Here is a 24,133-nt window from a genome sequence, read left to right as displayed (position 1 = left end):
TTTAACAACTGTAAAGGGTAACAAATTGGATTTCACCCTCCCACCAATGCAGCATCTAATTATTTTTCAACAATTCTTTCTTTCCCCCTCTCGATAAATCGGCTTAATTCAATGCCCCGACTCTTCTATATAAAGGACTGCAACACGAGCATTGTTTCTCGTGTTGTATGAGATCGAGTATACGTAGATACAACACGCGATATATACGTAGAGAGGCGTAATATATATCTGCAAAGATATATCACACCTTTCTCGGTCGAAATTCAATATGAATAACTTGGCTTTTGCTTTTGGACTTCTTGGTAAAACATAGCTTCTTCATCATATTCTATATTATATTATATTTTTGCAGCTTTAAGTCTATATCATCTCTTAATTACATGTTATTTTTATTCAACTTAGCACTTAGATAATTGGTGATTATACGTAAAAGTTCCATGCAAAGCATGCAGATTATCTTCTGTAACAATTTTAATATTTTTAGTCATTTTTTACCCCAAAATTTTCAGCATCAAATAAACTAACATGACTAATGTGTCTTAAATTTGCTTTATATTTTTCAGGCAACATTGTTTCCTTCCTGGTTTTCCTCGCACCTGTGTGAGTTTGCTGTTTGTCTGTAAGATTATTAACAGAAACATTTTTATTTGTCAATTTACTGAAAATGTTATACATTTTCTTGACTGCATGCAGGCCAACCTTTCATAAAATTTACAAGAAAAAATCAACTGAAGGGTTTCAATGTGTGCCTTATGTGGTGGGATTATTCAGTGCCATGCTATGGATATATTATGCATTTCTTAAGCCAGACACAACTCTTCTTATCACTATCAACTCCGTCGGATGCGTCATCCAAACCGTTTATATTTGCCTCTACATATTCTATGCTCCGAAACAGGCTAAGGTATACTTGAAAATTGCAAATCATTTGTACCATATTTTAAACTTCTACATACAATATCATTTATTTGAAAATATGATTAAATTTCTTATACAGATGCAAGCAGTGAAGCTTCTTCTGCTAGTAAACATAGTTGGTTTCGGTCTGATCGTGCTACTAACACGGTTTCTAGCTGATGAGTCGAATCGTGACAATGTTGTTGGATGGATTTGTCTCGTGTTCTCGTTATGCGTATTCGTCGCTCCTTTATGTGTTGTCGTAAGTTCACTAATTTAAATTTACTAATGATATAATTATTATTAGTATCAGATACTAATTCTGATGAATTTATAAATTTCCCTGAACTTTTGTAAATTGTTTGGAATCTGCAGAGACAAGTTATACGTACCAAAAGTGTGGAATACATGCCATTCCTTCTATCATTTTTCCTCACACTGAGTGCTGTTATGTGGTTCTTCTATGGCTTACTGCGCAAAGATTATAACATTGCTGTAAGTATTTACATTAATATATCATCCCATCGCCGTCGATTCGCTCTAACGAGTATAGCATTTTCTGTGAATCAAAATACAGATTCCTAATGTTCTGGGATTCAGCTTTGGAGTGCTCCAAATGTTACTTTATATAACATACAAAAACGCCGCCAAGAAAGTGGTGAAAGAAAATGTCGAAGTTCCAGTTGAGTTAAAGGAACAGGTAATCGACGTCGCGAAGCTGAGTGCGATGGTTTGCCCTGGCATAACTCCTGTGGTGGTGCCGCCCTGCCTCGCCAACGACATTGCGCTTAATCTCGACGGAGAGAAAATTCGGGCCAAGGAATAGGCAGATGATGATATTGAGGAAGCAAATTAACCTCGGAATGAATTTATGTGTTGGTTTTAGTTAATTTGCAAATTGACATCAAGAATGTTCCTTTATGCAAGATGTTATGAAGCTAAATATATGTTTTAAGACCTTAATTATTCGGTTTATGTGTTTTGTTTCATCCATGAATTCAAATTAATAAGATGTATTATTTATTAAGATTGCTACTGATTTATCATTTGGAATTAATATTGTTATATTTATTAAGACACAAAATAACGTGGTTATATATATATATATATTGCACTAGAAGGTTTTTTTATTACCATAATTTTTTTAATGATGAATAAATTTTTAAACGAAAAATAATTGATAGCTGGAAATTGAGTACATTTTCCAACAATATTGGAACTGACCATAAAACAATAAAAAGGAAATAAAGTGCAGCAGCTTAAAGACATGCTGCACGCTTACCCTATTTGATTTCACCTTATTTTAACTTTTATGTCTCTATATTAAATGTAGTTTTTTTATGGATTTTATATATATATATATATATATATTTATTAAGTATATGTATAATCCATGGAATATATATATATATATATATATATATATATATATATATATATATATATATTCCATGGATTATACATATACTTAATAAATATATCATTTGATACAATCATTAAATATGTAACTCCAAATGTTTTAAACAGAATTATTAGGAAAGTACACATCATCACCCATGGTCATTCCAAGAAAACAAAATTAGATCTCCTTTCATAAGAGTCCGACTCGATACAATTTTACTGCTCGAGCATGATAAACTAATGAAATAATACAACTCAAATATCACGATTCAATTGATATCCACATATTAATCCGAAGATTCGTATGTTCTACAACGAGCATTACCGTGGATTCCATTTATTTCACATCTCGAATTCGTCGTAAAGTGACACACATTCCCCATCCACATCATTTCAAAACTATTGGATCATCAAACATGCTTACCCCAACTTGTCACAGGGAGAAGAAATGTATATGCGTAAGCAACAAAAGAAATAACAAAAGAACCCCACTAGTTTTCTTTTTCTATAACAATAATTTATCCACTTGTGCCAGCTTCCATTTATCTTGAATGAGCAAGCAGCTAACTACGGCACTTTAGTGCTCTTGTTTATTTTAGTCCTTGGCGTAAAATCTTGCAAGGATAACATAAACAGCAGCACCAAAATTATTGCTATTGATTAAGATTCTATGTGTAGTGTTGAATGACTAGAAAGTAGAAATAATTCAACTGAGAGTTGGCCCACCATTTATGAATCTCAACTTGCATCATATTCACAGAGTACTAGATATTTATCCCAGTACCACACAATGCAGGAAAGTAAAAGGAGAACAAGATGTCAACTGCACTGATTTCAGCACATTTGGTGACCATTTATATATTTTCAGCTTAAATCATACTAATTCAAACTTTATTAGTTATTACCCTCGTCTTCTGAAGCTGTTACCTTGTAAAGTTAATAGTTTGCGACAAGAGATATCTGCTTGTGGGCAAAAACCACAGCAAGTGCTGATGACATTCGTCGAGGAACCTCCTTGGTAGCTCATTCAGAAAGAAATGAGATATCTATACAAATCATAGCATAAATGATGTGAAGTGAGAATATATCAGTAATGGGATAGATTAACAGATGTCTGTACATGTAAATTAGATCTGATTCCCTGCAGGTCCAAGTGTAAAATATATTTTGGCTTTAAGTTTTTCCTGGTTTTATTTTGCAACAGAAAAAGATACTCGAGCAGTATATGTTGATGTACTGTAATCACGAAATTGTTTGAACAGTTGGTGGATTATAAAGAATCGAGTGGAGTGGAGTGAAGGAAGAGTAAACCACTCACCTTTTTGTTTCACCTGGTAAGGCAAAGCTAGAATCTACCAAAGATTACAAGAAATGCTGGTGAGCTAAGATGGCTGAAAAAAACAGAGCAATGTATCTCCTTTAATGTCAACTTTGGATATACAGAACGAACAAGATTAACATTGATTATGTAAAGGAAACTCGTACAGCAGTTTAATATTAAAAATTCGGTGACTGTATTTGACAGTGCGTGCAGTTTATACTTGACAATTTACTTAAATAAAGTCTATAACACTCAAAATTAAAACAGAACTTGAAAAAAAATTAATGAAATATACAAATAACTAACAAAATTATGAATTAGTCCAGAGAAGCCCAATCAGGATACGGGCACTCGTAAGTCCAGCCTGGCCCAGAATATCGAACACAGTGCAGCCATAAACCCTCTTCATGCCCATCATATCTGCATTCAAAAGAATAGAGGATTGTTTTGTGTTATCCGCACACATTTGTGGGAGAAATTTCTGGAACCACGGAGGAAATTCAAAAACATCAGCACTTGGTCGAATCCAATAGGATGCTAATTAAACTGATGGATACTTAAATAAAGAGCCATAAAGTATGAGTTTCATATAGCGGAAAACTGTACAGAAATTCTTCATTCAAGATTCAAAAATAATTTCACGGAAAACTGTATCAAATTACATTCTTTATTCTGTCAAGAAAAATTTCTCACCCTTTAGGTGCCAAATTAGGACAATTTGTACACATAGGATCAATGCAGAAATCTTCGATGGGATCATCTGTCGAGTTAGGTACACAAATCTCACAACGATTAGGCTTTAGGGCGAACTCTGACATAGCTGCAGCTCTGTCTGCACTCAATCCTTCAACAGAACGATGATTAACAGACTCTGATAGGTATAGCATGTCATTAGCTATGGGATGTCCCGTAAATTTCAAATGGACACGGATCTGTAGGAAAGAGTTCAGTTTATAAAAAAATGTTGACCAATTAAAGAAAAATCATGAGCTTGTTTCAAAACTAAGCCAGGTAAATAGCAAGTGTATGTCATGGAATCATTTGAATATAGAGATCTTTTAAGTTACAAAACCAACATAATTCCTCAACATAAAAAACTATTACCTGATGGGTCCTGCCAGTGACCGGTTCACAGGAAACAATGCTGTGAGTTCCATTAGTGCTAATTCTGGTGAATTTGGTACAAGCAGCCTTCCCTTTTGAAGGACTTTTACAGTTTTGACCATTTTCAGCCTGCATAGTTTTTTTACCATTGAACCGAAAAAAAAAACTAATAACTAGCACTGTGACTTAATAAATAAGAAAGACATCAATAATGATACACCTGTAACTCCCTGGACAAAAGGCAAGATTGTACTCTAGCATACAGAAAAGAAATAAGAAGAAAGATTGTACAATGATGTCCAAGAATTGTAATCTGTACCTCCACTGTGCTCTTTCCTTCTCGAGCATTATAATTTATATTCATGTTAACAACTTGCTGCCAAGGAAAGATTGTACAATGAAGTCCAAGAATCATCAGGAGAACTCGATGGGATAAGAAAGCAATGCTGTTAAAGAACTAATGATCCAAAGCCAACATGCGAACGGAAAAATGTAAAACTACAATTAGTACCTCATTCTCAGGAAACAGTCCCATTACTCTTGCAATATACTGTTTCTTCACCTCTCCGGCTTCAATCTGAAACAAACAAGTCATTCAATAAAGCGTCGAACAGTTTATGTTCCTGGATATATTTTGTTGGACTGTTAGTGTTCAGGCGGTTTCATTGAAGGGAATTTTGACATGCTGCACACTAGAAATGAAAAACCTAAAATTGGTAAAATTTTCGAAATGATATTCTGATGTGTAACCATTTATGTGAAGTTTGTTAATTCACTCCAGATAGACCGAATGGTATATAAGTTTCAACATGGGAAAAGGGAAAACAACGTAAACACGACTTCTTTAAATAATCCGGTGATCCGCCAATTGTAGAAATTGGATTTTATGGTTAGCTTTTATCATCGGGAGATTCAAATAAGTCCATATGTTAGTTACCTGTTTCCGGAAAATGTCAGCCTTGAAAGCATTTCTGGCAAAGATAAGAAGTCCAGAGACCAAACGATCTAATCTATGAATTGCTGAATTGGTGTCAAGGTTGTAAATATGCTAGGTTTTATGGTAGTTATGCTGCAGAGAAATATAAAAAACACATTACTTGAAATTTCCTGAATGGTTAGCTATACTGCAATGATGATGATGATTCTAAAATGGCCACTTACCAGTATTGTATCGTGTTGGATACTTATCAGACATGGATACTGGACGAATATATGTTGGATACTTCTATATGTTGGATACTTCTACATGCTATAATAGAGGTACTCATCAACATATAAAATTTGAATACAATATCCAACATAATATTATTAATGGTTGTGTCTCGCCTCTCGGTCGTACCGCATACCAACAGAGCTGTTTTTTTAAAAAAAAATTATATAGTTTGTGGCTTATACTCGTTTTAAAAAAAAACAGATATAAATCAAGTAACACATGAAAGTTTTTAACTGATATATTAAATATTGAGTTTAAATTATTGATTATATAATACATATTATAAATTGATTCATACCATGCTTCATAAATTGATAGAATTTCTATATGTTTGTGAAGATGTGCATAGATAAAATAGTCATATCCTCTCGTATTGTATCCTAATTTTTTTAAAATTGTTGTATCTTGTAATCGTATCTTTGTATCCATATCTGTGCAACATAGATGTTTAGAGCTGTTGTCGGTGATTGAAAAAATTGTAAGCTAATTTTCCAAGAAAAGAGAAAAAGGATACGGAATAATGGTGCCAAGTCAAGTTCTGCCTGAAGAATACCAACAATAGTGTTCTTGCGATATTGCCCACATGGATGCACCTACATATATGATTTGCGTCTATTATAGGTCATTCAGGGTCAGAATAAGAAACTCGCATGATTTTCTGGAATTTACTAACAGTAACAATTTCTTAATCGGAAATATCGAATTTTCAGAGAAAAGCTTTAACATGACGGAAAATCAGCACGAATAACAATGCAGAATTAATAGCAACATGATCTAAGAGGCATACTGAATTTATAACCAGACCAAAAAAAACAAAGAATTGATTATTATGTTCAAACCATCCAGTAACAAACCCTTACCCAAGTTTTGAATAAAACGTTTGAACTCTTCACGGCTATATACATAAATTTTAGTAATATGTGAGAGCTAAGACAAGGATCCAGAAGAGACTGTTTAGTGGTTTCAACCAAGGCTTCGCCTTGTTTTCAAATCTTTATTAGAGATTCATACCAACTGTAGTATATTATAGGATAAAACCTAGAACATTTTCAAGAGAAAATAGAAAAAATGCCACACTGGAAACCTGCTTTTACTGATAGCAAATCGTTGACAACACTAGAAAAGACTGCCAAATCATCATCTTTACTATATAACCGCAATTAGCATCAATTTCAATCTCGTTTAAAACAATTACCCAGTTTAAACGTTTTATAGGACAAACAACACCTTTTAGACAACTCCTCAATCCTCAATAACTCTTAACTTTTGTTTGATCCATGTGAAAAAGGAACCGAATTTGGATTATAATTAAGAAAAATATTAAGGTAAAAGATGCCGTCACTCAGAAAAGATATCAAGCCAAGCCTTTGAGATTTCAATAAGAGCCCCTTCTTTCCCAATCATATTTTCTTTCAAGAAAACAACAAATATTATCAAAAGAGATGCAGAACATAACATAGACTGACTGTCCAATAAAGAAAGGTAAGAGGAACTTAATTGTCATTACAATCCTATAGATCTAATTATTCCAACAAAAAATCATCACAAAAACCATACAAGACTGATGAAGGAATTGTTATCACTTAAATGTGAAAACAGAATACTCACAAAAAAGAAGAAAATATAGATGGACAAGACACATTTTATTAATGGACAAAAAATCACATAAAATGTCGAATGAAAGGCTTAGCAATCCAGATGATTTTCCTGTAAGTATAATTTGTGCCAAAATTGTCGGAAATATCCGTTCCAGAAAAAGCCTTTGGAGAATTTGAATTAAAATTTTGCACTCCATTTCCAAAATAGATACCATATAACGGGCAGAAAAGGAATAGCGGGAGAGCTATACAAGTGTTCACTTCACAAAAGCAGAAGCATTCCAATTGCAAATAAGTTTTTGGTTGTACGCAGTATTGGAAGATGATAAACCGGCTAAAACCAACTTAAGCAGCTGAAAAACTTACAGGAACTGATGCCGGCTTGCGCACAGTTAGGACATCTGGTTCAGTAAGAAGAATCTCAACTTCCGAAGCCATCACTGGTGGTTCGTGCCTACAATCTTCAATGCTTTAACTACTAGAATTATGACTTCACCATGAATGATTAGATAAAAGGGTGAACTATCAAGTTCCAAATACAACATATTTGAGAATAAGACTGCATTAACATCTCTCAGTGCATATTATTAAAAATAAATCTGATATTTCAAGAGCCTATGATACAAACCTGTGCAAGAAATGGCTTATTTTTTGTGAAGACTGGACAATGTATGACACAGGTACAACTTGTCCATCAACTTGTATCCGCCCAGCTTTCACTGCAGATACCTATCATACAATTAAAGCCTCACAAACTTGGGTGCACAGGCAGAAGAACATATATCAATGAATGACGGCTTGATAGTAGATTCCAGCAAACTGACATGAAATCTGAAGAAAACAGCAAAACATAAAAACAAATGATAGAAAACATACGCAGAAAACAATTACATACATAATAATCTCGAGGCCGTCCCTTGAACTCTTCCGTGAACAAATCAACAATTGTCTTTCCCTCCCATCTATTCTTAGCCTGCGCAACAAACCCATATAAAAAAACACATTTTTTGCTGGCCCTTCGGATTCACAGAATAGCGCAGATAGTATATCTCGAAAGGAGAAAAGGGCCAGCCACATTTCCTATTTTACACTAGTCTTTACACATATTTTAACACTTACATGTGAGATGAACTCGAAATAGTAGGGCCTAACGTATCTAATGCCTGCGGAGGATTCAAAGACGGTATCGGAAAAATGTTTCGCCCATCCATAAAATAAAAAATTAGGGATTTTCTGTATTGAATTGGGCTTTGTATATAAGATTTTTTAAGAATCTACCGTCGCGAAAAATGTAATCTTGGCGCTGAGGAGGATTGGCCGGAGTTTGCCACACAATATCCATACTTTCTTCTTCTTCTCTGTTAATATTCTTCCTCTTCATGCTTCTTCGTGCCAGTGAAGAAGCAGTCAGCTTGAGAATCCGAGGTTAGAACTGCGGCTCTTCAGGGTATTTTGGTAAATGAAATTATTATTTTATATTATTCACATTTATTAAAAATTTAAAAAAAAATACAAAACGAATTTTGAATTTAAAAAAAAAAATGAACATGATATTAAAGTTTAAGAATAAAATTAAAAAATTTACAAAATAAAATATTTATTTAACTTCTAAAAAAAACTTTTCTATGTATATTATAATAGTTTTAAGGCTACGTTTGGTTGGAAAGATAAGATAAACTAATGATTAGTATGTAAATGATAAAGAAAATGATTGTGGTATGATGGATTAATATGGGGTAAAATAATATTATGTTTGGTAAGATTTTTAAGTGTAGGATAATTTTGAATTTTTTGATGAAAAGACGAAATTGCCCTTCCCCTTCGCGGCGGCGGCGGTCGGCGGCCGGCCGGAAATGGTCCGCCGGAAATGGGCGGCGGGGGGCTGCGGCCGGAAATTTCGGCCGGCGGTCGGCCGGTGCTCGGCCGGCGGGGGCGGCGGTCGGCCGGCGGCGGTCGTTGCGGCGGCGGGAAGTGGTGGTGAGTTTGAATTTAGGCGGGAAGTGATGGTGAGTTTGAATTTAGGAGAAGGGTAAAATTGGAAAAATATGATGGATTAAGAGTAGAATAAATAATCCTAGGGGGTGAGGAGGTATTATTTAACCTACCTAATATAACCTAATCATTCATAGAAGGGATTGACTGGTTAAATAATCACCCGTACCAAACGCCGGATAAAATAGGATAAAATAATCTATCCCACTTTATCAAGCCAACCAAACGCTCCCTAAGCATCTTAAGCTAATCAACAAAAATATTTGATTTTAAGAGTATGTCTCTTGTGAGACGGTCTCACAAATATTTATCTGTGAGACGGATCAATCATACCGATATTCACAATAAAAAGTAATACTCTTAGCATAAAAAATTATATATTTTTTCAAGGATGACCTAAATAAGATATTTGTCTCACAAAATATGACCATGAAACCGTCACACAAGTTTTTGCCTGATTTTAAAATATCTTAATTTTACACGGAAGATTATATTTTTTTATTTTGAATTGGGTTATAAAAACAATTTGTAGGATCTGACGTTTGCTATTTTATCAAAAGTTATAACTAGTCGTAATAGTCCAATTAAATTTTTTTAAGTCGTACAGCAGCGCAATCACAATGTTCGATCGAGCTCTATGACCTATATTACACCTTAACACAATCTGTCCTCGTGAATTCTAATTTTGTTAAACTCAAAACTCAGGTACAACTGCTATTAGTATTCTCGTATTTATGAATTTATTTACTTGTATTATATTTTCGAGTAAAAACATATAGATTAAATTATTTTTAATGTTATTGTTATTAGTAGTAAGATTTTGAAATAAATATTTATATCAAATAATCTAGATATAAAATTTTAAAAAAAACATGTACTTTTCACAATGAAATCCAAAATTAATATTAGACATGGTCTGTAAAAATGTTTATTTGATAATTTTTAAGAATAATTTAGGAGCTTCTGAATTTGTATTAAAAAAAATTCCATGAAAAGCACAATCTGAATTTGTATGTGGAGAGTGAACCATCGCAATTGGGTTATATGATTTAGATTTGTGGGAATTATTTTTGAAAAATAATAATAATAATTGAAATAATCTATATCTAAAATAATCTATATCTAAATAAAATTGAAATATATTACAATGGTTGAAAAAGTAGATAATTAATTATTTAAAATAAAATCTTATTTTAGATTTCAAATTCATCCATCCATTGTATTCTCATGAATTTTTTTCATCAGTGCTCCTTATTGGACCTGTTATACCTATTTTTGTCTTATGGTTATAGTGTCTTTTAACATAAAGATTTTAATTAGTCTCCAAGAAAATATGTGAGTTGGTGAAGCAAGAGAGCGTTAGATCAATTATTAGAAGTTCGATTTCCCCTATCTACACTTTTTCGAACGGACTTGTCGCACATGACTTGTTCAGCATTGTTTACTGGCTAGAGTGGTTTCCAGGATATTGAGTTATCCCGATGATTTACTCTATTCACACCGAATAGTAGTGATTACAAATTCACACATCATAAAAAAATTTATTGTATATATCTTGTTTCTAACATCTCATTATTATTTTCATATAAGTTAAGCTTCAAATATCTAGCGCACAATCATATATGTAGTAAGTATCTAGTGAGACGATCTCACGAATCTTTATCTGTGAGACGTGTCAACCCTACCGATATTCACAAAAAAAGTGATGCTTTTAGCATAAAAAGTAATATTTTAATGGATGACCCAAATAAAAGATATGTCTCACAAAATACGACCCGTGAAACTGTCTCACACAAGCTTTTGTCTGATGTGTGTCAGTTTTCTTTTCTTTTCTCGGCCTAATTTCAATTTGACACCTTTTTATTTCACAATAAGAAAAAAAGGAATGTCAATTTCATGGTAGAAGTTACTAATAAAGAGCATCACATGGGTAACTTCAATAAACGAACAAAAGTTATGTTCAAAAAAAAAAGAACCAAAGTGAAAATTTAAAATATTATAATACAGCTGTAACACTAACTTTGTATAAAATTGAATGATACTTATTACTATTAACTACCATTTAATTGCTACATATGGGTAAAATATCACTACTTCGATTTTTAAAAAAATTAAAAAGATGGAGTATATAAATTTTATGTATATTTTATATAATACAAACATATATACTTGTATGCGTAACAATATACGGTTTTTTATTTAATCAAATTAAGTCGTTTAGGTTTAGGAATGAAAACGAGATGTGTTTAACCAAACCCGAGACCGATCAGGTCCTAGACCACTATTTTTTTGTCATGTATTGATCCGGACGGATCCAATTCGAGTTGAACCCACAAGCAATTCAAAGACTTCTAAATGATGCTACAAAAAGTAACTAAATTATTTGATGTTGTTTCATATATTTAAAATTTTAAATAAATTATTAATTCAATATTGTATACATAGACGGGTTTATTAAAAACCCATAAGTAGGTTTTTTGTGAGACGTTTTCATGAATCTTTATCAGTGTGGCGGGTCTACTCTACTGATATTCACAATAAAAAGTAATATTTTTTCATAAATGACCCAAATAAGAGATCTGTTTTACAAAATATGACTCGTGAAACCGTTTCACACAAGTTTTTGCCAAAACTAATTACATGTCCTATAACCGGATTCTGTCACGGGTCTGGGTCTTAACACGCCCCATAATCCGTATGGTCCAATTTGGATTCGTCCAAAAGATATGTGTTTAATGTTGGGTTCGTGTATTGTTCCTATTTTGTAAATTATATGATATGAGTAGATTTGTTTAGACGTTCTTATGGACCTATATATGTTATGTGAAACTGATCGGCCAGTTCTATATATACAAAGAAAAATAATATTTTTAACATACAAAATTAATATTTTTTATGAGTCATATCGATTGAGAAATCTGTCTCACAAAATTAATATATGAGAATAATTCGTGTTGCAACAAAAAATTATATTTAGAGGAATAATTGCGATAGTAATCAAGTCAAATTAAAACCAACACCAAGAAAGAAAATAATAAAAATAATATTTCATAAACTAACAAGATAATGATTAATATATCTCTAATCTTTCATTCACAACCAAAACCTATATTTTCTCCAGGCATTTACAATTCTACAAAAACTACTAATTTCCGATCAAGCATAAAGCAAAATAAAGCAGAAAAAAAAGTCAAATTTCCTGATAGAATAATTCAATAGATGCCTTGATCTTCACTATTTTTCGCCTTCGATCTGCTTCTAAGTTGCTTTACACAACCCTATATCGCTATATTTAAATTTGTTGGTTAGTAGTGGAATTCCTTAAAAATTAGAGTATAAAATCTTGATTTTTTCTTTAATTTCTCTGGTCGGATCGGAGCTTGCCCCGGAAGTCAGCAAGTGACGGAGGAGACGGAGAGGGGGTAGCGGAAGGTGTTGGCGTATTGGAAGGAGAGCGTGCGGCCGTTGATGAGTGGGTTGCCGTCGTTAACGAGACAGTCGTCGAATCGAATGCGTTTGAATACTCTGGGATTGACGAGGCGGGCGGAGCTGAACCAGCCGCAGCTGAGGTGGATGGCGGAAATGTCGCAGCCGGAGACGCAGACGTTCATTATCTCCACCGTGTACGTGGGGATGCCGTTGGGCAGCGGCTCGGTGGCGCCCTGGCTGATCACTATGTCTGATTTTGAACACCTTTCGCTCCAGATTCTGTTGGGCTCCACTTTCTTTTCAGTACCCTTTTCATCTTCTTTTCTTGGACCTGTCAAAGAACCCAACAAATACAAACAAAACTTCAGTGCAAAACCAATCATGATCTTGAAATGACACTTTTTTAGAAAAAAGTCCGAATCTTTAACATGAATCGAGGTTGACAATACCGATAATTATAGTTGTAGCTATTCAAAAATTGCAGAAATATGGATAAGAATAAGTTAACATAACCGATATCTGATCTCAAAACGAATCACGAGACCCACTAATTATGCAAGATTTTGGCTTTCGAAGGGACATTAATTGCATATATCATCATATTTTTTACTCTATTTACGTGTTAGAAATTAAAACTGCACTAAAGAAAACCCTTTCTCACAAACAACAAAATGTTTACTTCATTTCTCTTCTTTTTTTACAAAAAGTACTTAATTTCTAGCATTTGATATTGCTAAATATATTGAAATGTCAGAATTAATTGTATATCAATAATGGTTGTAATAAAATTCTTGGACAATGAGCAAAGGCCTTTAGAAAGGGACATCTGAACAAAAGAGGGATTTTGCATGGAGAATAGAGGAGGAGGACTTCATTCAAATTGATGGTTTCCGCTTTCTAACAACTGTCCATGCTATAAAATACACCCTGTCAACATAATATGGGCTATCAAACAAGCCACCAAAAAGGTCCTTTATACTTTTCTTCAATAATAATAATAAATTATAAGACCCACTAACCTACGCATTAACTTTGCTAAAATGCGCTCCTTTCATACGACGTCAGTCTTATCAATGCACACGTGCATCCGGTGCATGTGATTCTTTTAGATAGCAACGTGATTAAATGCAGAGAAACAAAATAATTAGCCACTCTATTGGATAATTAGGGTGATATTATTACAGGGTTATTGGAAGTATTAGACAGCAGGAGGTGTACGATATATGGGGCGCGTGTTAGAAAAAAATGATACGTAGAAGTTGCTGCCACCTATAGTAGGCAGAGCCGTACTCGACAACTGAGAAGAAAAAGTGGGCTGAGGCCGTATATGCCGGTGGCGCACTGCACAACCCGACGACTGTGGCGTAGTGCGCACAGTGAGCAGACTCACAGTGTGTGTACTATTTGTTACATACACACAGAGCGTACACATGTGTGCACTTTATCCAAATAGATGATTCATATTTAATGGTAAAAATATATTTCTTGCCCGAAAAGTTAGTTAGTTCAAAGAATGGCAACAAATCCATTTATTCATAATTATATCTGGTAATTCGGAATATGCAAGAAATGGAAATTACCAAGAACAAGCAGCTTGCGATGAGTATTGACAGAGGGTGTGTTCTTGGTTTCCATCTCTGTGTTCTTGGTTTCCATTAAATTCTTCTTCTCAGATAAAACTTTACCGACCTGCAATTTACAATGATCTGAAACAAGAAGGAAACCCAATGAAATAGAAATCAAACAAAAATACAGCAAGAAATATTAATATTTAGTGATATGATTTCCGCCATAAACTAAGAACTTAATGCACAGAAAACCCACATATAGTTCTGTGTTAACAATAAACAATGACCTGAATAGGTTTGAATAACGAGGAGCGAGAATGTGACCGCCAAAACCGCAGTAAATGAAGCGATTCTTCGCCGCCGTAATGATGATTCGGGCCTCATTTGTTTACCGGCGCCGAATATTTCAACTAGGAGCTGTATTTTTGCCGAAAGGAAACGTTAGGGAGTTGGATATATCCGAGTCAAGTCGGGGCCGCACAGAAGCTAAGCTAGCAGGTATAGGCTTAAACCAGCGGGAATCGAGAAAATCACCGCCAGAGAGTGAACTGTAGGAACTGGACGAATGAAGCCTAAATCAGCTTTATATTTTCCTTTGACTGAACTGGAGAGAGAACGATGAAAAGCTTCGACGTGACTTGACAGCTTTGATTTCGATTTCACGGCTGCAAATCTCTGAAACAGAACCCATTAAACCGATTCAAATCAACACAAACAGCAAAGGAAAATAAAAAAAAAAGAAAACAAATAAAATCAATCGTGTGTGAAGCAAGTTTCAACATCTGAATCGAAAAACATTCCAATACTCACAAAGGCAAGAATACCAGAGATTTGACTCGGGAAAAGAGAGCTGTTACATATATAGAGGAAGACGAGAGTGGGTGTTCGATGAAAGTCTACGTGAAATTTTTCTCAGAATTTAAGCATCAAAAGGGTAAGTTCCCCGACATCGCTTTTAACACAATCACGGGAAAAGAGCCCACAGCCGAATTTTTTCCCCGAACACAAAGCTCCTTTCCTAATAAATGCAATCACAAAAATCAGATACAGAAAGCAAACAAAAGAAAAACCATCCAACAACCGACGAAACAACACCAACACAGCAACACCACAAAACCCATCCGTATATTTATGCATGATACACAAACATGAACATTAACATGGGGACAGACAGACTGCAGAGCATTGAAGTTAAAATGGAGGTGTGCGATCAGAAAACTCAGAGCAGACAAAAATGGCAGAGTTTTTCGCAGCGGCAGCAAAATAGCATAATCCATACAGAGATCCCTTTGTTTCACCTTTTGCTTAGACTTGCGATCGAGGGATCAGCTCCGAGAACTGCGCTCGATTGAATGTGCGTATGCGTATTGAATCCCTATTTAATTAGGGTATTGGAGGGGATGGAATTGAAGAGAAGCCATGAAAGCGTGCGGAGCATTGATTTCTCTATTTCATGAATGAATGGGAAATTAGCAGAGGAGAAATTTAACCATGGTTAAATACAGCACGTGGAGTCTATTGCATGGTTAGTTGAGGGGTTTAACTCACCTCGTAGGCCTGTAACCATATACATTCAAATTCAGTACTACCTGGGAAAAAGGTTCGTGTTTTATTTTACTCGGTTTTAAAATTTGGTTGGTCGGGATGTAAACAAACCAAATCGTTTGTGAGCTCTTCGAAGCTCGATTCGATAAACGTTTGTTTGAGCTTGTTTAATGAGGCTCGTTAATATAAACAAACTAAACTCAAGCTTTACAGTATTCGACGCGTTAGCTCGTGAAAATGTTCGTTGATAAGTTAACGAATAATCTTTTAGATGAAAAAATAACAGTTTTGATATTTGATTTATTGATTTTGCATATTATTTATGAAATATATAGAAAAATCTATTTAATTTATTTATTTTATACAAATTTTAATAAATAATATATTTTTCTTTAAATATATAATTTAATCTTTAATTAATTTAATTAAAATTTAAATGTATAATTCGTATTTATTAAGCTGGTTTATACTCGATAAAGACTTGAATAAGCTCGTGAGCTATGCATATATTCGTTAAATAAAGCTCGAGCTCGGCTCGATTATAAACGAATCCAGCTCAAACATTCAAGAGTTCGGTTCGGCTCAACTCGATTACATTTCTATTGGTTGGATTTGATTAGTAAAACATAACATGCACATATTCAAAATTATGTTTATCATATGAGCTAGGTCGTTGATAGGGATTTTGATCCTCTGTTGTGCCTGAAAACATAGCAGTTGGTGTTATGCATGTACTTTTTACATGAGATGATCAGTTGATCATTTTGTTTTCTCTGATAATTTTTCAATTTTATCTGACACTGTCTGAGGCCCATAAGATGATCAACTGATCATCTCATATAAAAAATGCATGCACACCACCAGATACTGTATTTTCAATCACAACAGATGATCCAAATCCCGTTGATGGATATATAGTTTGTTTTGTCTCAAACTAATCTGGACGTCAGACTTTTCTACTATTGATCATCTCGTGTAAAAAAATGCACAACACCGGATACTATATTTTCAATCACAGCAGATGATCTAAATCACGTTGATGGATATATACTTTTTTTTTGTCTCAACTGATCTGCACGTTAGACTTTTCTACTACTGATGCACCAAAATGAAGTCCTCCAACAACCGAACGGATCTACTACGAATAATACTCGAGTTTTAAGAACAAATAATTTACTAATGTAATGACACTACGATCGTAACGGTTTATTGAATATAGGAAGGCACAAAAAAATTAAATATTTTATCTCAAAAGTTTTAATGGAAATCTCTTGGAGAGGATTTTGAAGATCTCTTTTACCACACAATGGAAAGTATATATAGATATTTATTAGGTGATATTTTCTTTTCTCTAAATTATTAAAAGTTTATTGTGATATCATCTCACAAGTATATATCCATGATACGGGTCGATCTAATCTATATTTAAATGAAAATAAATATTTTGACATATAAAATCATATTTTTTCATGGTTTTGGTCGGATTGAAGACTCATCTAACAAATTTGACTGTTAATTTTTAAATCGTCTTATTCTAATTTATTAATTTTAATTTGATCAGATTGATCACAATAATCAATATTTATATGATTTTTATAACCTTAGACAGCAAGTTTTGGTGATTTTAGAGCCAAAAAATTTGTTTTTTTTTGGTGATCATACCCATTGCCCCTGATCAATTTTTTTAAGAAAAATTGGCCTCCTAATTTTTTAAAAAAGGACAAAAATTCCCTATGATAAAATATATAATGCACATATTATTTGAGCAAGTGTTGTTTGGTTTTGTATACGTACACGAGATTTGAGGATTGTGGTGAAAATTTAATTTTTTAATTTTTGCAAAAAATGTTAAAACTTATTAGAGACAGATATTCGATCGAACTCAAATCGAGTTGAGCTAAAATTCGATGAGTAAAGTTCGAGTATCAGTTTTATAAATTTAATTTCTGTATTTTATTTTTGTAGAAGTATTAATTCATCGGCCCACCTTTAATTTTATCATGATTTCATATGATACTTTTAGTTTTTTTTTTAAAGACATTTTTTTTCTTATTAAAAATAAAATTCAATCCTCAAACTCAGCTCGCGGAAGCCAAGAATTACTAGATTAGAGGTCGAGCTCGAGTTCGAACTCTAACTCTTCTTTGTTAAATCGTCACTCGTCATGGCACGACGAGGACCTGATATAAGTATGACTAAAAATGCATGAAAATGACCTTCAATTTTCTGTGGTAATCTTTATATCAAAAATTTATGCAAAAGTCAAGAACTCTTTGTGTTTTTTTGTATAAGATGCTCAAGTTATCATCTGAATTAAAAAAATATATATATTACAGATGATCATATGAACATCTTGTACATGTAAAAATATACAGGTAACAACTCTCCTAATATGGAATAAGAAAATTGTTACTTGCACTCCATTTATTGTTACATATATTATATTTTATTAATAAATTTTATAATTAAACTTAGCCTTAGTAATAATTGGAAATATTTTAGGATGCAATGGGCCAATTATCTGGTTAAAGCCCAAATTAATGTGTTTTCTACTTATTGGGAGCCCACAACTTTCACAACAGAAACCAGAGCCCAAAGCCCAAACCACAACTTATCATACAAAAGATTCTATATTTGCATGCTCACATCTCCATAGCAGAAGCTGGCAATCCAAGAAGCACATTGATATTCTTCTTTTCTTCCTCATGGTGAAGAAACAGAATCACTTCTTTTTCAGGCAACATGATTGGCGCCGACGCTGTCGGCTTTCCCCAACAAAAAACATGTCGTATGAAATGATAGCATGGACCAAGAAGTAATAAGAAAAGTTGCAGCCAAGGATGGCCTGGCTCGAGTGATCACTTGGAAATAATCTATAGCTGATCTCATGTACTCATCTCTAGATCGATTTTACGGTACTTGAAAGCGGATCGGAGGTTAAGGAGTCTGAGTCTTTATTTTACCATGCAGTAATCATAGAAGGACTAGAGAAAAAACCTGAGGGATATAATACATGAACACAAAAATTTGGCTGATTAAGCAAGAGATTAACACTTCGCTAATTTAACGACGTATTTCAAGATTCGTTCGATAAAATGTTCGTTTAAATCGCTAATATCTGCGATGGTAAATTTATATCCGCTCGCTAAATATAAAGATGGAACCATTATATAGTTGTACAAAAAAAGAGAAAAAACCAGTTTCAAGAACACTTTACAAGCACAAGAACATAAACAGATTCGATTTCGATCCCTTGTGCTATATTTGCAGCACAAGCTGTCCAAATATCTGCATAGCAGAAGCTGGCAATCCAAGCACCACATTAACACTCTTCCTTTCTTCGCCATGAGGAAGAAACAGAACTAATTCTTTTCCCGGCAACACGACCGGCACCGATACAGCCGGCTCCCCCAACCAAAATCTGTTGTATGAAACGATAGCCTGGACCAAGTAGTAATCAGCAAGGTTGCAGCCAAAGATGGCTTTGCTCGAGTCACTTCGACATAATCTATAGCTGATCTCATATACTCATCTGTCACCATTTTAACAGCTTCTTGAACCAGTTTTACGGTGTACGAAAGCGGGTTTTCTAGTACCTCTCCTACACTGCAGAGTGAGCTTGTTAAAACTATTGCATTCCCAAAGTACTTTTCTGGTATGGGTGGCTCTAGTCTTGATCGTGCATTGACTGGGAATAGGAGTTTCGTTTGTTGGTGTGGATTCAGGTTCAGTGCCTGGATTCGGGCTCGCCAAACGAATGCGGTAAGGGCTTCGAATGTGCTGCACTTTTGTAGGGTTTGGTGATCTTCCGAGGCTTTGTCTTTTATGTTCTGGAGTTTTTCGGGGTCGAAACAGAAGGATTTGTAGTGCATTTCTTGATTGATATAAAGTTCAGAAATGTTGGATATGTCTTCAATCTCTGCAAATTCATGGTGGGGGAATTCGAAGTGGGGAGGGTTTCTTGATTTGAGGATGCTTCTGTCGATGAATGGAGGGATTTTAAGTGGGATTCCTCTTGCTATCTCCCTCCAACAATTGACAAATTCCATTGCTCCAATCCCATCGAACATGCAATGGTTCATGCACAGTCCAATAACAAATCCCCCGCATTTCAATTTTGTTACCTGCAAGAATATTCATAAGCCTATCAATGTACTAATATCATTATATTTTATTGTTCAGGCAATATTTTGTGAATAAACAATAATTTGTAATCATAAAATTATAGCAATTTAAGTGAGCTAGTGTTGGACTTATGTATTGGGCTTGGTCCATTTGAATGAGAAATTGGACAATCTTGTGGATGGTAAGTGGGAAGTGTCTCATTTAGGAAAAAGAACATGACATTGGTGAGCTTATATTGTTTTACACTTTGTGAAGGTGTAAGAAAGATTGGTCAAGAGGCTCTCTCTCGCGCACGCCGGTTCAGGGGGTGCAAATCATGAGCCTGATTTGCAGTGTAAAAAGGCTTGACTTGTGTGCAACAAGTGATCATAGAAAATCTTACTTGAGCCACCAAGGGAGGAATTTCCAATACACTCTTTGCACTAGGAATATCATAAACAAGCTTCCCAAGTGTCTCTTGATCAAGCCTCTTAATATCTCTCAACTCTCCTATTTCACAATCTGCCTCAGCTTCAACAAAAACAACCCTTTCTCCAGTGCAATCCACCGTGAGTTTCATCTCAGAGCTAATAGTAAGACGCCCCGCGAGTGGATAGTAATGCACAAGGATTTTTGACAATGCATCCTTGATCACTTCACCAACATTTTCATTGCCTTTCTCCCCTGATTTATAGCAGTAGATCGTGCGTACCATAACCGCTATATTCTGATCAAGATTCGACAAGAAGTAGAGGCCCTTTACTGTTTCATCTGCTGGTGGAACGAGGGTTGGCTCCCCTCGTTTCACAGCTAGTTCAACAACTTTGCTTTCATCTTTCAGATCCATACTTGATCAAGATCATAAAAAGTTACTGAGCAAGGGGAAAAAAAAGAATTATTTCAAAAATTTAATACCCTTTTTTATGTTTTTTTCCAGCCTGCTGTTCCCTGCTGATGCAGCCTGGATTTGAAAACTCAGATTAATAGAATCAGAATGAAGAGGGATTACTCTAAATATAAATATACATAGGTGTTGGGAATTGGAAATTGGATGAGTTTCGGTTAATCAAAGATTGTGTGATACTGACAGTGACTTGGGATCTAACATGTTCATAAGCAAAGATTAATCAATGGAAATATCTCTAGAGAAATTCAAGAGTTGCTTCCTGCCATTCACCGTTTTTTTTCCTTTTTGGAAATTTACTTTTTGCAAGATTTTGAGAAATTGGGATATTGTTGTATTAAACGACCTGTCCAATAACCAAATATGGAGATTAGCTATTATTTGTTTGAGGTTAAAACTCATGCTGCCAAATCAATGTGGTAACCTTGAAGTACACTTCTTCAACAAAATATGCTTCTTTCACAAACAACGTGAGAAATAATTTATAATATTATGTCCAGAAATACACAATCTTTCAAAAAGGAAAAAAGTACAAAGGAATTTGGCACATTTTATCATCAACGGTAGGTAGAACTTTGTTTCATACTCAATTCCCTTGATGTTGCATTTGGATAAACCAAGAATTTCAAATCTATTAATTGTTTCAGTAAATCCATTTGACAATAAATTTTAAATTCATACAAGTTATTTTTAAAATCTTTGTGGTGAATTCCAACAAATATCAATATAGAGTTATTTCAAGTATATATCTTTTATTTATATAAACTTGCATAACAAAAACACAACCAAAATAGAAACCAAGAAAATAATTATAGCTACTATTGTCTTGATACTATATTTGCAACACCAGTTGTTCAAATATCTCCATAGTAGAGGCTGGCAATCCAAGAAGCACATTGATACTCTTCCTTTCTTCACCATGAGGAAGAAACAGAATCACTTCCTTTTCCGGCAATCCGACTGGTCCCGATGCGACCGGCTCCCCCCAGCCGAAATCTGTCGTATGAAACGATAGCCTGGACCAGGTAGTAATAAGCAAAGTAGCAGTCAAGGATGGCCTAGCTCGAGTCACTTCAAAATAATCTATAGCTGATCTCATATACTTATCTGTCACCATTTTAACAGCTTCTTGGACCAGTTTAACGGTATAGGAAAGCGGGTTTTCGAGGATTTCTCCAGCTGTACAGAGTGCGTTTGTTAAAACTATTGCATTCCCAAAGTATTTTTCCGGGACAGGTGGCTCAAATCTTGATCGTCCGTCGACTGCGAATAGGAGTTTGGTTTGTTGGTCTGGAACCAAGTTCAGTGCCTTGATTCTGGCTCGCCAAACGAATGCCGAGAGGGCTTCAAATGTGCTGCATTTTTGTAGGGCTAGGTGACCTTCTAAGGCTTTGTTTTTTATGTTCTGGAGTTTTTCAGGGTCGAAGCAGAAGGATCTGTATTGAATTTCTTGATTGTTGTATAGTTCGGAAGTGTTGGATATGTCTTCAATCTCGCAAAATCCTGGTGAGTGATATTCGACAGGGGGAGGTCTCTTGATTTGAGGATTGCTTCTTGTCGTGTCATTGATGAGAGGGATTTGTGTGTGGAGTTCCTCTCGCTTGTCTCACTCCAAGAATTCACAAAACTCCATGTGCAATCCCATAGACATGCAATGGTTACGGCATGGACCCAAGAGAACAAAGCCTCCCCACATTTGAACTTCGTTACCTACAAATAAATCTTTAAACTTAATATGAGAATCAAGTGAATCCACAGGCTTCTTTTGGTTTGTCTAGGATTGCCATATATTAATCTGAATTAGCACAGGTCATGTCATAAATCCTTCTTCGAAACGATGGCTCTAGACCATTAGGATCAAGATCCGAATATAACAAGATTCAGCCGAATCCAAAAGCCATTTGCAACTGTGATTTAACAGTAGTTGTTAATAGAACATCGTATCTTGGAAGAAAATTGCGACCAAAAAATTATATAAAAGCTCGGGATGATAAGCACAAGCGACGATATATCTTACTTGAGCCACCATAGGGGGGATCGCCAACATATTTTTTGCACCAGGAATATCATAAACAAAGTTCCCAAGTGTCTCTTGATCAAGCCTCGTGATATCTTCCAACTCTCCCATTTCACAATCTGCCTCAGCTTCAACAAAGACAGCTCCTTCTCCAGTGCAATCCACTATAAGTTTCTTCTCCGAACTAACCGCGAGACGTCCGGCGAGTGGATAGTAATGCACGAGGACTTTCGATAACGCATCCTTCATAACTTCACCAACATTTTCATTGCCTTTCTTCCCTGGTTTATAGCAGTAGATTGTACGTACGAGGACCGCTATATTCTGATCGAGATTCGACAAGTAGTAGAGTCCCTTTACTGTTTCGTCTGCTGGTGGAACAAGGGTTGGCTCCCCACGTTGCACATTTAGTTCCAAAACCTTGCTGCCATCTTTCATATCCATACTCCACCAAGATCTTGAAAAATGAGCGAGGAAAGAAAGAAAGCTTTCGTTAGAAAAAATTTTGATCCCTTTATACGTTTCCATGAGCCCGTGATTTAAAAAAAGAAGCCGTACCTGTTTTTGCAGCCTGGATTTGCAAACTCGGAATCTTGGAATCGTAATACTGACTGAAAGTGACTTGGGATTTTATAAGATGTTCATAAATCATCGTATGCATGACTGTTCAGTTGTTTCATGCCATTTCCTATTTCTTATTTTGGAAATTTACTTTTTGTCAGATTGTGGAAATGGGATATGGTCGCACACTGACACTTGCACTTGTTCTTGCAGCTGGTTAGTTGTCCGAAAGCCAAATATGGCCACAAAATCTCTGCTGTGCAAAGTCTGCAGCTTTCACTGCGGTACCATTTCACTGGACCATTTATTTCGGTATTATCCCAAGGATGGTACTACCAAGGATTGTCCAATCATGGCAAAGGGTGCACATGCCAATTTCCATATTTAGTAGGCAGCCATCTCACTGATATGTGAAACGAGATCAATTTTATCTATATTTATAATTAAAAAAAAATTATCGTTTGAAATTTTGTGTGTAA

General features: G+C 34.8%; 3 protein-coding genes and 2 pseudogenes across 9 annotated transcripts; 1 reads left to right on the top strand and 4 right to left on the bottom strand.

Moving 5' to 3' along the window:
• Positions 1–161: 161 nt before the first annotated feature.
• LOC140819377 (bidirectional sugar transporter SWEET14-like) lies at positions 162–1,924 on the top strand. The gene is made up of 6 exons (XM_073179446.1): positions 162–302; positions 564–600; positions 694–904; positions 998–1,159; positions 1,273–1,392; positions 1,475–1,924. Exons 1-6 carry the CDS (start codon positions 269–271, stop codon positions 1,721–1,723), a joined length of 813 nt encoding a protein of 270 aa, XP_073035547.1. The 5' UTR covers positions 162–268; the 3' UTR covers positions 1,724–1,924.
• A 584-nt stretch (positions 1,925–2,508) lies between these two features.
• On the bottom strand, positions 2,509–8,977 carry LOC140819376 (RNA pseudouridine synthase 7). 5 transcript variants are annotated; one of them, XR_012115212.1, is made up of 14 exons: positions 8,813–8,977; positions 8,654–8,697; positions 8,430–8,507; positions 8,163–8,263; positions 7,901–7,988; positions 6,451–6,529; positions 5,661–5,743; positions 5,235–5,300; positions 5,043–5,099; positions 4,724–4,852; positions 4,313–4,551; positions 3,926–4,039; positions 3,617–3,689; positions 2,513–3,344 (listed from the first exon to the last, which is right to left on the bottom strand). XR_012115212.1 is itself a non-coding variant. In XM_073179445.1 (13 exons), the coding sequence occupies exons 1-12, from the start codon at positions 8,913–8,915 to the stop codon at positions 3,937–3,939; spliced, it is 1,170 nt and encodes a 389-aa protein (XP_073035546.1). In that variant the 5' UTR covers positions 8,916–8,977; the 3' UTR covers positions 2,510–3,689; positions 3,926–3,936. The 5 variants fall into 5 exon arrangements, 2 of the variants coding, with proteins under 2 accessions (XP_073035545.1, XP_073035546.1); XR_012115211.1 differs by having other exon boundaries at positions 2,514–2,912; positions 3,226–3,344; positions 3,617–4,039; XM_073179445.1 differs by having other exon boundaries at positions 2,510–3,689.
• A 3,641-nt stretch (positions 8,978–12,618) lies between these two features.
• Positions 12,619–15,960, bottom strand: LOC140819862 (protein TAPETUM DETERMINANT 1-like). Of its 3 annotated transcripts, XM_073180107.1 has the most exons (5): positions 15,822–15,960; positions 15,334–15,541; positions 14,811–15,198; positions 14,536–14,661; positions 12,619–13,286 (listed from the first exon to the last, which is right to left on the bottom strand). In XM_073180107.1, exons 3-5 carry the CDS (start codon positions 14,905–14,907, stop codon positions 12,919–12,921), a joined length of 591 nt encoding a protein of 196 aa, XP_073036208.1. In that variant the 5' UTR covers positions 14,908–15,198; positions 15,334–15,541; positions 15,822–15,960; the 3' UTR covers positions 12,619–12,918. The 3 variants fall into 3 exon arrangements, with proteins under 3 accessions (XP_073036208.1, XP_073036207.1, XP_073036209.1); XM_073180106.1 differs by having other exon boundaries at positions 15,334–15,960; XM_073180108.1 differs by lacking the exon at positions 15,334–15,541.
• Positions 15,961–19,212: 3,252 nt separating this feature from the next.
• Positions 19,213–21,172, bottom strand: LOC140820288 (omega-hydroxypalmitate O-feruloyl transferase-like; annotated as a pseudogene).
• A 736-nt stretch (positions 21,173–21,908) lies between these two features.
• On the bottom strand, positions 21,909–23,537 carry LOC140820289 (omega-hydroxypalmitate O-feruloyl transferase-like; annotated as a pseudogene).
• Between the last annotated feature and the right edge of the window lie 596 nt (positions 23,538–24,133).

The sequence above is a fragment of the Primulina eburnea genome, chromosome 18 (assembly GCF_022965805.1).
Source record: "Primulina eburnea isolate SZY01 chromosome 18, ASM2296580v1, whole genome shotgun sequence".
Classification (NCBI taxonomy): Eukaryota; Viridiplantae; Streptophyta; class Magnoliopsida; order Lamiales; family Gesneriaceae; genus Primulina; species Primulina eburnea.
Note: the sequence above shows the minus strand (reverse complement) of the source record. Positions and strands in the feature narration are given on the sequence as shown.